Source organism: Talpa occidentalis, unplaced genomic scaffold, assembly GCF_014898055.3.
Source record: "Talpa occidentalis isolate TD23 unplaced genomic scaffold, MPIMG_talOcc4v2.1 talOcc4.9, whole genome shotgun sequence".
In the NCBI taxonomy this organism is placed as follows: Eukaryota; Metazoa; Chordata; class Mammalia; order Eulipotyphla; family Talpidae; genus Talpa; species Talpa occidentalis.
This window is the reverse complement of record NW_023605305.1, coordinates 50,716,431-50,733,127: the sequence shown is the minus strand read 5'-3', so window position 1 is coordinate 50,733,127 and position 16,697 is coordinate 50,716,431. Positions and strand designations below refer to the sequence as shown.

The following is a 16,697-nucleotide window of genomic DNA, read 5'->3' as shown; positions in this document are numbered from 1 at the left end:
TGAGTCTGCTGCCCTCCTAATTTGTCCATAAATTAAACCACTCTCCATTTCCCCAAACTCCACCTCCCTTTATCACCTGAGGGAAACCAAGGCCAGTGTCAACATGTTGTCCTTGGTCCTGGGATGTTTATTATTCCCAGTGGAATTAGTTACATTGCTCTTGTTGCCCTTATCTCTGAAGCCTTCCTAAACTCTTCAGAGGTCCCCTCCTGCAATGTACCTAAAACTGCCTAATTACCCTAACTGGCTCTCGGATTCATAAAGGTACCCAAGAGACTTACTCCACTGCCCTCAACTCATTACCAAGATACACACTCAGAGATTACTCTTATATCGTTCTTTTAGAAGACAGAAATTATTATAATTCAGTAATATTTAATATTTTAGGTATTTAGATTATCATTTTCTGCATTTATGTTGCTATTATCAATTTTTTAAAGAAAAATCTATTGTTTCAAGTTGTGGGAAAATTAAATGCTCATTGGTATTTTTAAATACACAACAGAAATGGTAGCCTTAAAAGTCAAGCTTTCATTTTTAAGAAAAAAAATTTGAATATCAAATGGAAATATACTAAAAACCATAGCATCAAATTTATATCTTAAATAGGAATTGAAAAGACAATGGAAAAATTACAAGGACTATCTTTTCTTTCATTGTCAAAGACAATTCTCTCTGTGTCTCTTTCTCTCTCTCTCTCAATAAGAGAGAAGAGCAAGAAAAATAGATTTTGATGTTCTCAAGAAGATAAAGAGTCTTGCCTCCTCTCCCGGTTCCTGTGTGACTCAAGGTATGGGAACCATGAATTATTTCAGAGAAATCTGAATAGGAGAGCTTATACAATACTTCCCAATGTGTAACCTGGGAGGTTGCAAGTCTTTTTTTTTTTTTTTTTTTCCCTCCTGCAAAAAGCTTTATTGTTTGCATTTGGCCCAGGGCTTGGAAGAGCTCCAGGGAGAAGCTAAGGCAGAAGTCTTTGACACCAGGGCTGTGCCTTTTGAGCCCCTCAAAGGCCTTTTGGGTTGTGGAGGGTTGGAGCTGGTTTGAGATACTCACCCAGCCCAGCCCCTAGGGGCCAGGCCAAAGAGGTTAGTCAAGCAGTCCCCACCATTTTTTTTTAAGGTATTTCACATCTTTATCATGGAAATGACTCTCCAGGAAGTCACAGAGCTGAGGGTCCCTGCAAGAACCCAGGACATGCAAATTCAAAGGGCCTGGTTCAGGTTCTTCTCCAGGAAGACAGAGCTTCCATGGCCTGAATGAGTTAACCCCACTGATCTTGGGTGGGCTTCTGGACGTCGGGAAGAAGGCACGGCTGCCACACTGGTTTTGCAGTTTGGAGGGATGCTCTGCAACTAACTTGCAGAAGTGGCCCACACCAGCCAGAGCAATAATGACACTGTCGAAATGCAGCTCAGAGAGAGGTAGGTGGGAATCCTGCAGATGCATGTTGAGGTGGTGGTTGTGTTAGGGGGAAAGGATGTCCTGAGCTAATCCCATACAGGCTTTGTGGACTCCACCCCCACTCCAGACCAAAGCCATCAGGACATTGGGAAAGACAAATCCCATCACCACCAAAGGGATGGTGGCTGGGTCCTGAGGATGGAGTTAAACAGCCAGGCTGGGTATAAAAACCAGACACGTGGGCCTTGGGGGTCTCGCTCGCTATCGCTCGCCTCCTGGCATCACGGCTCCTGGCTCGCGGCCAGCAATCAGAGTGCCATTTGGGATTCCAGATCGGCAAATCGGGTAGGACACATTAAAAACTTTGTCTCCCATTTTTCTCCCTGAGCTGTACATTTCCTCATTTGTCCTTCCTTGTAAATAAACCTTTATTAAACTTTCATGTGTGCCTGCAGTAGAGCATTGATAAGTCCTTTTAAGTGCGCGGGTGAGGACCCACAGTGAGGCACCCCGTTTTGTATTGGGGCTACCCTATAACAGTTAGTGGAATATTTATGACAAATCTGGGGCTCATGTTTGTCTGGCAACATGGAGCTAAGTCCAAATAATTGTTTTGGTTGGTCTCTGGAGAAGAGGGTAGCACAGAATGTTATCCACAGGTTGTGAACTGGAAAAAATGGTTGGAGTCTGGTCAGAGTGTTAGGGGGAAATGATGTCCTGAGCCAATCCCATACAGGCTTTGTGGACCCCACCCCCACTCCAGACTAAAGCCATCAAGACATTGGGAAAGACAAATCCCATCACCACCAAAGGGAAGGTGGCTGGGACCTGAGGGTGGAGTTGGGCAGCCAGGTTGGATATAAAAACCAAACATGTGGGCCTTGGGGAGGGGGAGGGGCGCTATCGCTCGCCTCCTGGCTTCACGGCTCCTGGCTGGCGGCCAGCTCTCAGAGTGCCATTTTGGAATTCCTGATCGGCAGATCGGGTAGGACTCATTTAAAACTTTGTCTCCCACTTTTCTCCCTGAGCTGTACATTTCCTCATTTCCCCTTCCCTTGTAAATAAACCTTTTATTAACCTTTCGCGTGTGCCTGCAGTAGAGCATTGATAAGTCCTTTTAAGCGCGCGGGTGAGGACCCACAATCAGGCACCCCGTTTTGTATCGGGGTTACTCTACTACAAGAGGATGATAGAAGGTGTGTCCTCAGGTCTGTTCTTTCCCAACACTGTTGAAGGAAGAGATGGGTCGCTAGGACAACCGAGCACAGGTTGCAAGCATTTTGTGTTGTTGTTGCTGTTGTTTTTTTATTTTAAGAATTATTTATTTATGCATACAAGAACTGGGGTACAGGCCAGAGATATGGGGGGTGAGAGGACTCACCAGAGACAGAGTGGGGAACAGAACAGGGGGATCCACCTTTGAAATAGGCTGCTGAGGGGAGCAGCGGGCGATGCAGGAGAGGTCTGCTTTACCACATGGTTTGCTCCCTGGAGGCCGGGGATCAAACTCATGTTGCAGAGGCTATAAGCATTTAAAGACTACCCAGTGTGATCTACAGGGTAGGGAAAGGCAGAGGAAGCCAGGTGCCTGAAATCAAGCTGTTTGTGGAAAGCAAAAGCTTTCTGACCTAAGATCATGGGGTCTGCTGGTACTGAAGACGTCTGGACTTAAAACAATGAAATGCAGAATGCACAGATCAAGTACCAGAGATATGAAGAGCCATGGTAGCATATACTGATGAGGAGAAATGAGGAGAGTAATATATAGGGGATGGGGGGAAGGGGGTGCATGAATATGTTCATGAAATCAGATACCCACTTCTCCAACTACATCTGATTTATGTGGATATTCTCCCTCTGAAACTTAAATTACCTCGACTGAGAAAAAGGGGAGACTCCTAAATTTATGGAAACATTTCCTACAAAAAGAAATGCATTTTTTTTCACATTGGACTACATTAAATATGAAATCCATACCTGTTTGTTTAAAACAATGGCTACTGGAGGTGAATTTTAAGATTGAAATTTATCTTTTAGATAAACACATGCAATTTGCAGCAACATGGATGGCTCTGGAAGGGATCATGCTCAACAAAATAAGTCAGAAAGAAAAAGAAAAATACCGGATGGTCTCCCTCATAGCAGGAATCTAGAAAACTTAAATAAGGGACCAGGAAAAAGAATAACTATAAGAAAGAAAATATCAAAATCAACAAACAACTATGAACAAGAGACACTCTATGGGGGGTAGGGGTGGGGAGGGGAGGGATTGGGGTCAAAATAAGGGGATTGCAATTATATGGGGAATATAAACATAAAATTTATTTAAAAAAAAGAAATTTATCTTTTAGTACAATTGCATTATTTGAAAGAAATACATAATTAAAATCAGGAGCTTTACTTTCTGGGTTTTCCATTTATTCTCCTTTATATTCTGAATTCATTTATACCCTGAGTTCATTTGTATTAATAGAAATATGCCTATACCAAGAGAAATGTCTTTATAAGGTAAATGGAAGGTGTCTGTCTGAGAGGAATTTTGAGAACTGTATCAATAATAACATTTAGGTTGGATCTTGTATTCATACAGACCCAGAATTGACTCTAGACACCACCACCAGTTAGCAATCTGGATTTTCTCATCTGTAACATAGAAACAATATATACCGTGAAGGACTGTATGAGGTGTATATGACAAAATGTGTAAAAAGCACTTAATCTAATGCCTAGCACACACAGCAAGCTTTCAATTCTTATTGTTTATAATCTTGCTCTTATTGTTACTTTGTGAATTGCTATTTGTGTAATTCAGTGTTTTTATTTTTATCTATGATGCTATGGTTAGTATTATCAACAAGTAGTATAAATTAGTCATGGTTTATTTTGAAAATTCTTACAAATAGTATTTTGTAGCTCTCACATAGACAAAACTTACATTCAGGACGTGGGTTCCATTATTGATACATGGAGAAAAAGTCTATCACCAATTATTTTTCTCAACTGCCCTTAATTTTACTTAAGAGAAATGATCCTGAGAGAAGATGTAGATAGTTTTAATAGCTCTTGAACCATTTTCTAGATTCGCCTATTAAAGAAATAGCCCATGAAGTTGTGGGTAATCTATTGATGGAGGCAAATAATCCTATCGAAACATTATTTTTTTTAAAAACAGCTCTTTTAAATAGACTGATTATTTCTCTCTCTGATTTCACCCTTGAAAGCACATACTATTTTGTTCTTTGTCATTGTTGCATGACATTCCATTTGGCAGTAGGCTTATTTTTAGCCAGACTATCAAAGTATTTTTCAACTGCACTGTCACTGCACTTGAACTTGGAATCTTGTAATGTGAGGAACTGCATTGTGAAAAAGAAGAAACTGCTAACAAATGGGAAATTATAAATCTAGACCAACCCAAACATGCACTGGTAATTATTATTATATCCTCAAATGTAACATGATTCAATAATAGTTATAGATAATTAACATTCTACAGAAATATTTATTAATTTTTACACAGAATAACAATGTAGTATATGAAATTGGTGTGAATATTGTCTAAACTCAATTTTTTTTCTCTGAAAGATCTTTAGAGAAAACAGAATTTCCTATAAAAGTATATTAGTTGCTAGTAAGTATAATGTTACAGAAAATATTTTAGAATATGTTGAATATAGGGATTTTATAATTTTGTCTTAAGTTTCCAGTATTTAAAACCTAAAATTTCTTGTCTAGCAACTAGAGATTGCTATAATTAAAATGCAATAAAATCAAATGAAATAAGTCAAATATAGTCTTCTATGTAAATATATTATCTAATATCAAGCAGTTTCTTAATTACAATTCAATATGATTGCATTTTAAATATAAACATCTACATTTTAAACTCACAACCAGTAAATTAAGTATTGTAGAATTCAAAATAAAGAAATAGTCTTAACTACTTGTATGTTCTGATCTGGGTCTTCATTTTGCAAAGCACTGCTATGAATCAATTCCATTTGTTTTTCTTTACTAGATGAATGGAAGAAGAAAGTCAGTGAATCTTACGTTGTTATAATAGAAAAATTGGAAGATGACCTGCAGATCAAAGAAAAAGAGCTTACAGAACTAAGGCATATATTCAGGTAAAGTTGTTAATTATTATTATAGTGTATAATTGTCTTCATTGCATATCTTGCCTTTAGAGATATCTCTCTATGTTTTAAAACAAAACCCACATAGCCTCATATGGAACTAATTATGTTTTAAGCCTTAGAATATAAGATGATTCCTTCTTGATCATTCATGCAGCCATATCATATAAATACCTCATCTACTTAAAATGAGCTGTATGTTCTCATTGTTAAAGTTAAAAAGAAAAAAACCCTAAGCACTAAACTTTGAATGCAAGTTGTTGCTGATCTGAAAAATCTTCACTAGAATTAGATCTACTTTTAAACCATACCAGCAACAAAAATATCTCTCCTCCTAAGGGTGGTAAAATGTTAGCAATATTGTACTCTTTGGGCTATTAGGGTGAGGCCAATGTTAATAAACAATCTGGTCTCTTACTTTGAAAGGCTGCTCCTTAGTGGAACTGTGAATCATTCTGCTCCTTAACAATCATGTAACAATGTATAAAATTGACTGCAGGCTTTAAGTGAGTTTTGTCCATGATAACTGGGGAAAAATTATGTAGCATAGTGTGTTAACCTAAGAAGGTACAAAATATGGACAGGATCTTTTTATATACACAAGCAACTTTCTGGAGAAATTGAATTTTTCATTGAATCTCGCATTGAGTAATTGAATGCATTTTGGAATATCAGTTTTAGTTGCCTCACTGAGGAAAAGTTCATGCAGGCCAATCATGTATGGTCTTTGTGTAATGCAGAACCTCATGACAAAGAATTACCTCTATTTGAAGAGGAACAAATGTATAGCAATCACCAAATGACATTATATTTTTCAAAAGAATTCAGATATGGTAAACTTACAAAGTTGATATAACTGTCAAATTTATCCCTCTGTAATACACATTATGTGAAATTTGCCACTGGGTTAATAAGGGCATTATGAAATGTTCAATTTATGATTTGATAGAATTCATTTTTTTTTGTGTTATTTGGCTCCAAATGATCAATTTAATATTAATACTCATGATGAGACTCCCTGTGGTGACTTGCAAGTAGTATCACATGCTGAAGTATGAAAACATACTTGTAGAGATGTGACTGGCACTTTAGTATAATAGATATATAATAGATATATGTACATATTTATTTTGTTGGAAAAGATAAATGTCAAACTAATAAAAAGTCATCAGGCTCTTACTGAACATCAAATAAATATGCTGAATGAAATGAGATTAAATTGAAGAGATTATCTTCAAGTTTATAAAGTCAAAAACCTCATATATTATTATTTTATAATTTATGAAATATGGCAAGGCTAATTTGAATAGACATATCCTTTTAAGGATTAATTGTAACACTGGATTTGAAATGTAGGTTTTTCTCATACCACATCAACAACAAACAGCTATTTCTACAGCTTGGTGATATACCGGACTTTTCCACTACATGTGATAAATGTGACTTACATTTGCTGAGTGGTATTGGTGGTGAGATGGGGAATCTCTGTCAGGGGGAGTATAGTTCAGAACTTACTGTGTTCAGAACTTATTCACTATAGGAACTATAAGTTCTTATAGTTCAGAACTTATATTATTGGACTATAGCTGGCACAATATTCCAAATACATTAAGCAAAACTTATTTCATCTTCACCATTACCCAAAGTAATAGTGTTAATTTGGTAAATGATAAACTAAGGACTAGAAACATACCTTGTCAAGATCATAAAATCAGTCAGTGCGAGAACTGTGATTCATAGCAATGTCTGCCTGACTCTATAGAGAAAGGCTTTTCTACTGTACTCTGCTTCTTGCTTCAAGAGTTCACAGTCTGGTTGAGAACACATATATAAATAACATTCAGAGAAGACAAGCTATGACAAGTGCTAAGTGGAAGGAAAAACAAGATGATTTTCAAATACAAAAAAAGAAGACTTGGGGCTTTGATTTATTCAGTAAATTTGAAAAGCATTCCAGATAAAAGACATAGTTAAGATACAGGCAAAAATGGTGGAAAACCATGGAAAGTCTAGAGGAAGCAAGAAAAACCATCGTCTGGACCATTTTATCTAAATTGCAAAAGAAAATTATGTGAGTCGGGCCTCCCCGGTGGCGCAGCGGTTGAGCGCTGGGTTGCGAAGCTGCGCGCGGCCTCTGCGGCGCCGGTTCGATCCCCGGCTGCTCCCCGGCCACCAGAGGAGGGTCCCACATGGCGCGCAGACCTCTCCTGCCGCCCGCTGCTCCCCTCAGCAGTGTACTTCGGTCCTTCTGCCTGCTCTGCTCCCCGCTCTGGCTCTGGTGAATTCTCTCACCCTCCCGCACTTCTGACTGTACCCAGTGCATGTATAAACAAAAACAAACAAACAAACCAGCAAACAAATAAATAAAGCATGCCTCTATAAAAAAAAAAAAAAAAAAAAAAAAAAAAAAAAAAAAGAAAATTATGTGAGTCATTGTAAGGATTTTACAGTAATACAACCATAATTTTAAATTCATTGCTTCTATTTACAAACTACATATCCTTGGATATATTACTTAATTTTGAGTTTCATTTGCAAATATAAAATAGGGTTAATAATAACAACCTCACAGGATATTTGCGAAATGATGTCAATTAAATGCTGAGTACAGAGCCTAGTACACTGTAAGCATTGCATAATTGGTGGTTTCTATTTATGATTGATAAGGGTAGTTTGAAAGACTGAAGATATCATCAATTGTGAGTGACAAATAGTTTGTTGAAAGTTAGGAATTGAAATTGCAAATTAAATAACACCAAATCTCTGTTATGAAAAGTACATTGAAAAGCAACACAGACAAATAAAAACAACATTCTACTAATTTACAATTTAATATGGAATAGCCCTCACTGTCTAATAGAGATAAGAACTCTCAGTGATTCCAAGTTATAGAAGAAAAAAGTAGAATAAGATTCATGCTTTCAATGAGTCATCAGGAACTATAAGCTAACTACATGAATATATTTGGGTATTAAATGCTGATTCTTAACAATGTTTCTCCAAAATTGTATGTCTAATCATAGTCAAAGAAGTTTGAAAAAATCTAATAAGATGATGTCGATTGATTTAAAACTGCATTTTATGGGCAAAATATAGAGTTTATATTATTTTTAAAACAAAATTTAATGAACATAGTTGAATTGTTTCTTATAAATACAGTTCCGTTTCAGAAAGTATTCTTAATATTTAGATAATTTAAAATGCAGACTTTAATTTATACTCCAAATGCCAAAAATAACATTTCTAACCTGGAGTTCAACTTTATTAAATGAGTTAAAAGTGAAAAAAACTTAAGAATTGAGAGAATTAGGATAAAGTGTTTTAATATCAAAAGGATTTTTTCAAAAGTAAAAATGTAAAATGTTAGAATAATTCAAGAAAATGCCAAAATCTGAAATAGAAATTTCAAACATTGTGATTGAGATGTGCTTGACATATTTTTAGACTACAGTATTAGACAACTCATCAAAATGAATGTCGAATTCCCTGAGAATAATGGTAGGATATTTTGTGGAGTGAAAGATTGGTAATCTGGTGCTAGAGACTTTAAGGAAGCTATAGAAATGGTCGAGTAGCCAGAAGTAATAATAACTAAGTGGAGGAGAGGATTACCCACACACTAGAACTATATTTTTCCAAAGAGCTAAGGACATCATACAGTAGAGTAGCTTGCAGTGTTTACTACGCTTTACAATTCTGTGATTCCATCTCATACCATATGAATCAGAATCTCTGGGGATGACTTCTAGAAACCTGAATTTTTAACAAGATCCCCATGTAATACTTTTGCATGCTAAAAATGATACTTCTGCTAAAGTTTAGAAACTATACTTCCAGAAAGTTATCTAACTTGCTCTGAGAACTTTTTGCCTGAGGTTACAACAGTGAAGGAAGGAAGAACATGGGAATAGAAAATAGGCAACTAATATGGTCTACAGAGAGTCAAGAAAGCAAACAAATTTACAAACAAAAGCATAGGACGGTATTATGCATTGTCTGATTCCATCAAAGCAGGTAGCATCACCAAGAGAGAAAGTCGATTGTGCTAAGGGCAATGTCCTGAAGATTTTCTTTTTTTTAGAATAAAATGATGGATGACAAGGAAGGAAAAGAATGGAGTGATAAGAACATGAATTGTCTTAGTCATTGACTTGCACAGCAAAATTTTAAAGTTAGTCAGAAAAATTAAATTTACTATTGTATGTGATCACATTTCATTTCATAACTAGGAAATTTTAGGTGTATAATAAATGTCAGAAAATTTTTTCTTATCTTTATGTCTTCTATAATATAATGAGTGCTTATGTGGTGAACAAATTTGTTATCCTGTCTGACAGCAGGCTTTTTCTAAACATATAGGTAGCAGTAAACTGTATGTTGCCTGAAAAGATGCATAGTCACAGGTGAAGCATCCCTGATATAAATGTAAATAAAAGTTGGTCTAAGGTTTTAGTTTTTTGATGTTGTTTTCATTTGTGGACAAGTTTCTGTGTGGCATTCATGTAATCCCATTCATTAAAATAGATTTTCCTTAATTTAGTGCACCAGGACTTCTTTCAGCACAATCTTCCTGGTCTCCTTTCACTATAATATAGTACAGTATATGCTATAACATAGTATAGCATAGTATTTATATAGTATAGTATATAGTATATGTGCTATATATATATCGATATACTCTACAGTATATTTTATATAGTGCGTGTATAAATATATATAGTGAGAGTATAAAACTAACTTTACTATAGATTAAAAGTAGTAAGTCTTTATCTTGCTTTTGCCAATTTCTAGCAGCTTTGGAATGAGAACTTGATAGTCAAAGAAGGAAAATGGAGAGGGAATGGTCCTTCATCTTCCATTGTAAAGTTGCACGTACTCATCTCTTTGGATGTATGTTGAGGTAATGGATGGCAGACAGGAAGTGATGAGGAAAAAGAGAAGGTAAAAGGAAAGACAGAAATGGTACATTGGAGTGCCATTATCTGATTATTTACTCCCCTGTACTGTCTCTGATCTTTACGTTTGTCAATATAATAGCACTACATAGTGCTGTCTTTACTCGCTAGCAGGTCTGACCACTGATATATAAGTTTACTAATGGCAGCTTCTTTGTCTAATTTGGCTTTATATATATTTGTATTTATTTGTGACACCTATTTGTATGGCACTTGAAAAGAAAACAAACTAACAATTTAGTGCCTACCATATGACTGGCATGCTACTAGGCATTTTAATGTGCATTAGCGCATATAATCCTAAATGCATATATTTAAAATGCTTTAGCACATTGCCTGGCACATGGAAAAACTCATAAATGTTAGTTAAATGGTAATCATCATTGTTTATATTGATACAATCCTTTTAGGGAAGAATTGCAATTGCTATTTTATACCTAAAGAAAACGAGACTTAGCAATTTAAACTGGCTAGAGCTAGTTTATACAACTTACATGATTGAGCTGGGATTGCACCCAAATGTGCTTGATTTCAGTATGTATGGTCTTTACCATCATAGTTCTCAATTCGGGAGAGGGGGGGAAATGTGTGGATCAGAACTACCTTTGAATATAATTTTATTTTCCCTATGCCAGTCCACAGTTTTGTCATATTCTATGTTTTAGAACTGTCCCTGAATATGAAAGTGGAAGACTATTCCTTTATATCCTTCCATTCAAAACCCAGTAGCACATATATCCCTTTGTGAACTTTGAAAACCATTTATGTGATGGGTTTCCATATGGGGCATTTAAAGATTTCCAATTAAATTACTTTGTTTTGATGTTTTAAGTCATTACAAATTTTAGAGCTGTTATCAAGTCTACTATTTATCTGTTTAGTCTGGTATTTGAAATGTCAATCACTATGGAGAGAATTCGGAGAACTCAATGCCATGCCTTTCAACATAATCGAGACAACTTATTTTTCTCACTTTAAATCTATTTTGGCATTGAGTAGATACACTTTGGCCAATAATAATTTCTCACTTTGAAATTGAGTGTGTCTAATAAGTGAACAAGAATAGTCAAAAGAATGTTCTGTTTCATGGGCAAACAATCTCAATATTTAGAGGAAAGAATAAAAAAAAAAATGAAAAAAAAATGAAAGCAGTTTTAATTTTCTGAAATGTAACTTCCTGCTAATTTTCTGCCTGAAAAGTTCCTCTAAACCAACTGCAGTCCACTGTACTTACTCCTTAACTGAAATATCTTCCCCAAAATGGACTTTTTCTAAATTATAAGCAATTATAAAATTTAACTATTGTAAAATGAGTAGCTGAAGAACCATTGCAGTTGACCTTGTGTAAGAAGAGTAATATTCTCTATCAGGGTATCAAAGTGCCAATAGGATATTGAGAGGGGAAATGTTATTTTATAAAATTAATATAGAGTGAAAGTAGTATTTGCATTCTTTGGTGTATTTAGTTAGTGCATTATGCTAATTAGAAACTACACAAAAAACAAAGAGCAACAACAAAAGACCTGAAACCAAAAAAAAAAAAAAAAAATTGTACATTGTCCCAAGGTTGCCCCTTCTCTTATTTGTCAAAATAAAACAAGCTAAGAATAATAATAGGAATATATTATAAAAACTTCATGGTGCAGCTTCTCCCTCTCGTTCTCTCATTTCTTTATCTCCAATTTTATCCACCCTCTTATTTCCATTCCCATCCAGTACTGCTTCAAACACTCCTTCCTCCTTCCCTATTCCCCTTCTCAAGTACAAAGCAAAACAATAAAAAGTGAAAACATCCATATCCCTGCTTTAATGAAAATAATTACTATAGCAGTTTTTGCTTACTCTATGATATGAATTAGTGTTGTTCCAATTTTTTGTCTTTAGCTGGTTTTGCTCTGTCTGCCACTAAATGTTTATTGTATGAGTTATTTATTGTATGGATGAATCACCATACCTCATGTTGTTAGAGTGCAGATTTGAGCTGAGAGATATAGGACAAATACATTTCTGTATAGTTTTTGAGAATATATCTTGGAACATAACTACTGATCATTTTTCTTTCAATTTTGTGGGGGTGGGGGGTTGGGGGAATCAGCATCAGCCCCAAAGAAATAAACAAGGAGTTACAACCAACCATTTGAAACCTGAAGTTTCAAAATGGGAAACTAGATGATCCATAAAAAATACTTTCTTTCTACCTTTCTGAGTTTTTCCTAAATTTCAACCAATGAATTAATTTAAAAATATATCTATTTGAGTATTTTGGACAACAGTGTGTTACTTTTTTGGCTAAATATTCCATTTTTAATAAAGTTCCCACTGTGGTCATGTCAGATATCTTTTTGAAGGGATGAGGTCATGAGGGAGAAGTTTAATTGGATCACAAAACTGCATACTTTTCTAGATAAAAGGTGAAGTCTAAGGAAAGAGTTCATTATACTACAAGAAAGAAAGTAACCTTTGGGTACAGAACTACCATCTTTTAATGATTAAGAACAGAATTTACTATTAGAAATATATTCATAATAGTGACTTCATTTTAATTAGGAACTTCATCCATGCCCCAGCAAGCACTGTGAACTCATTAGGATATGTTAAGCTACAGTATGGCAGGGCAGGTGATGAAAAATGTGAGGGGAAATTAAAAAATAAATTGAGCTTAGGATATTAGAATACTTAAGTGATGCTCAATTGTCAGTGAGTGTGACATACACAGTTACTTTAAAAGAGGCAAAAGAAGAGAAAATTAAATATCTCTCCAGGAATGGCTGCCTTAAAATCTTGATATTTTAATTGCATCTATCAAAACAGAAACATTTGACTAGAAGTTAATGGGAAATGAGAATTAGGATTCAAAAATAGCCCCCAAAGTAACTCTCATTTTAACAGAAACTATATTCCAGTTATTAAAGTTAAGATAAAAATTGTTTTATTAAAGTCATACTTGACTGTTATATTGTGGGAGTCTATTTTCTGTTCCTTCATTTTGTTGGCATTAGTAGAAGTGGAATGTCTTTGTTTTTGTCTACTTATATTTTCTTTCACTGTGTGAAAGCTTTTAAATTGAAGTATTCCCAATTGTGTATTGTTTCTTTTATTTTCCTTGTCATAGGTGTTGAGTCTCCAGTTATTTATTTATTTATTTATTTATTTAAGATTTATTTATTTATGCATACAAGAGCTGGGGTACAGGCCAGAAATGCAGGGGGTGAGAGGACTCACCAGAGACAGAGCGGGGAACAGAACAGGCAGACTGACTGAAAGACACTGCTGAGGGGAGCAGCGGGTGAGAGAGGAGAGGTCTGCTGCGCCATGTGGGTTACTCCCTGGTAGACTGGGGGATTGAACTCGTGCTGCAGAGGCTGTGGATTGCTTCATAGTGCAGTGCTTAACCACTTGTGCCACCAGGGAGGCCAAATAATGGTTGCTTTATAATATTAAGTGAGGTAACATGGTTCTTCCACTTCTCTTCCTTTTTCACAGGATTGTTTTGTTATTCAAAACCTTTATGATTCCATTAAAATTTCAATAAATTTTGTTTTGTTCAATTTATTTGAAAAATATTTTTGGTACTTTGATGGGGTTTGCATTAAATTTATATTCTACTTTTGGTGCATAATGGAACAGCAGAACAGTCATTTGAATGGAAATGATTTACACCATCCATGAGTATGGAATGTCCATTTCCTTATCATGACCTAATAATAGCGTTTTGTAGTTTCCATTGCATGTGTCCTTCTCTTTGATGGTTAAATTAATTTCTGGCTTTCCAATTATTTTAGAAATGATTGTGAATGGAATTATTTTCTTAATTTGTTCTTCTTCTTGTTCATGTTTGTATATAAATATGCAACTGTTACTGGAAAGGGAGAGGGGCACCCCAGAACCCCAAACTTGACTGCTCTAAATAAGTTCTGCCATCTGCTGCATCAACACAAAACATATAAGACCTATAATGGAAAGGAACTTTAATACAATTAGTGTGCAATTCAGAAAAGACAAAGAATATAGTTTCCAAATCAAGTACCCAATGTTACCTCTCTCCTTGTGGGCAAATGTCCAGCCAAACAGGGTTGGCCCAAAGCACGGCCCAAAAGCCCGCCAAAAAGCCCAAAGCACCCTCTGGCAGGGATCCATAGAAAAGAGTCAGAAACAGCCAGATAAGTCTGGGAGGAAAAGAGCAAAACCAAAATAAAGATAAAAGCTGCCATTGTTAACCTCTCCATGGGTCTCTCACCCACATCTGTTTCAACTAGTCCAGGACTAAGAAGCAGGTGCAGCTTCTTCACATGTCTCCCTGCTCCATGTGCCTCCTCCAGGTCTCCTTCTTGCTCTCCGTCCTTTCATTTTCCTTCTCCAGTCTCCTTTCCAGCTTCTCTCCATGCTGAACTCCACCCTCCCTTGGGTGGGGTAGGAAACCTGGCACCTCCCCTTTTCCTGGAGACCACCCTGTTACACAACCAATTTTTGTTATGTTGATTTTATAACATGACACTTTGCTATACTTATTTATAATTTCTAATAGCTTTTTGGCAGAGTCTTTAGGGTTTTCTATATACAGTATATTTCATATTGTCTACAAATAATAATAGTTCACTTCTTTAAAGACTGGTTTTATTTCCTGCTGTTTTTCTGACTGTTCTAGTTAATACTTCCAATACTATATAAAATAGAAGTGGGGAGAGTGGACATCCTTATCTCATTTCTGATCTTAAAAGGAAGGCTTCTGTTTTCACCATTAAGTATATTACAGGCTGCAGGTTTATGATATATATCTTTGTTATGTTGAGGTAGGTTCTGTATAGTCCCATCTTGTTTGGAGGTTGTATTTTTTTAAAATCATAAATGGATGCTGATCTTATCAAGTGCTTTCTTTCTATCTATTGACATTATCATGATTTTTATCTTTACATTTGTTAACATAATGTATTACATTGGTTGATTTACATATATTAAACATTCCTAGCGTCCCTGGGATAAATCCCACTTATCAGGATGCTTAATCCTTGTAAATGTATTGTTGAATTTGATTTGCTAATACAGTTTTGAAGACATTTGCATCTGTTCATCAGGGGTATTGGTTTTAAGTTTTCTTGTGCTATTTATATCTGTTTTTGGTATTATGGTAATTTTTGATTCTAAATTTATTAGGGAACATGCTCTCTTCAATTTTTATAAATAATTTAAACAAGATAGGAATAAACTCTTCTTTAAAGGTTTAATAAAATGAAGCCATCTGGCCCAGGCCTTTTATTTTGTAGAGGAATTTTGATTACTGTTTCAATTTCTAGGATCCTGATTGGTTTATTCAGCTCTTTTGTTTCTTCCTTGGTTAGTCTTGGTAAATTATATTGTTCTAGAAAATTTTCCATTTGTTCCAGGTCACTGTATTTATAGGTATATACTTATTCACAGTAATCTCTTGTGATCTTTTGTATATTTATGCCATCTATGGTAATATCTCCTCTGCCATATCAATTCTGTTTATTCATGGTTTGTTGCTTATTTTGTTAGGTAAAGATTTACCAGTTTTGTTTATCTTCTCAAAGAAGCTTTATTTTTCATCTCTTATTTATCTCCACTTGTATTATTCATTATTTCTTTCCTTCTATTCACTTTAGGTCTTATTAGTTTCACATTTTCAAGTTGCTTTAGGTATAATATTAAGTTGTTTATTTTCGATCTTTCTTGCTTCTTTCTATTTTTTTTTGTTATTATTTGCTTTCTTTAATGTTTCTTATTTTCTTTATTTCCTTATTTATTAAATATTGAGGTAATATTGACTTATATCATTATTTGTGTTTTAGAACACCTCCTCATTCAGGTATTGTTACTGTACCACACCTACCACATACACATCCATAGTCTACCTCCCTCATCCTTCTCCTCCATGCTTTTGCCTCTCCCCAACCTTCCTTTGGTAGCATCGGTTTTTTGTTTTTTAATATTTATTTTTATTTATACAAGAGCTGGGGCACCAGCCAGAGTCGCTGGAGGGTGAGAGTATTCACCAGAGACAAAGCGGGGAGCAGAACAGGCAGATGGACTGAAAGCACTGCTGAGGGGCGCAGTGGGCAAGACAGGACAGGTCTGCCGTGCCCTGGCCAGCAGGGAATTGAACCGGTGCTGCGGAGGCCTGGTAGCATCAGTTCTATAGTCAGCTTTCTAGATTAATCTTAGCTTGACTTTATCTGACCCTTTG

The 16,697-nt window shown here is 35.6% G+C and overlaps 1 protein-coding gene across 1 annotated transcript in view; it reads left to right on the top strand.

Annotated features, from left to right (window-relative positions):
* The first annotated feature begins 1,229 nt into the window (after nt 1-1,229).
* The window catches only part of TNNI3K (TNNI3 interacting kinase), a 263,002-nt gene continuing 247,534 nt past the window's right edge, over nt 1,230-16,697 (top strand). The window contains exons 1-2 of the mRNA XM_037498573.1: nt 1,230-1,424; nt 5,423-5,531. Of these exons, the coding sequence (XP_037354470.1) occupies nt 1,394-1,424; nt 5,423-5,531 (140 nt within the window). The 5' untranslated portion in view covers nt 1,230-1,393. The remainder of the gene's footprint in view (nt 1,425-5,422; nt 5,532-16,697) is intronic.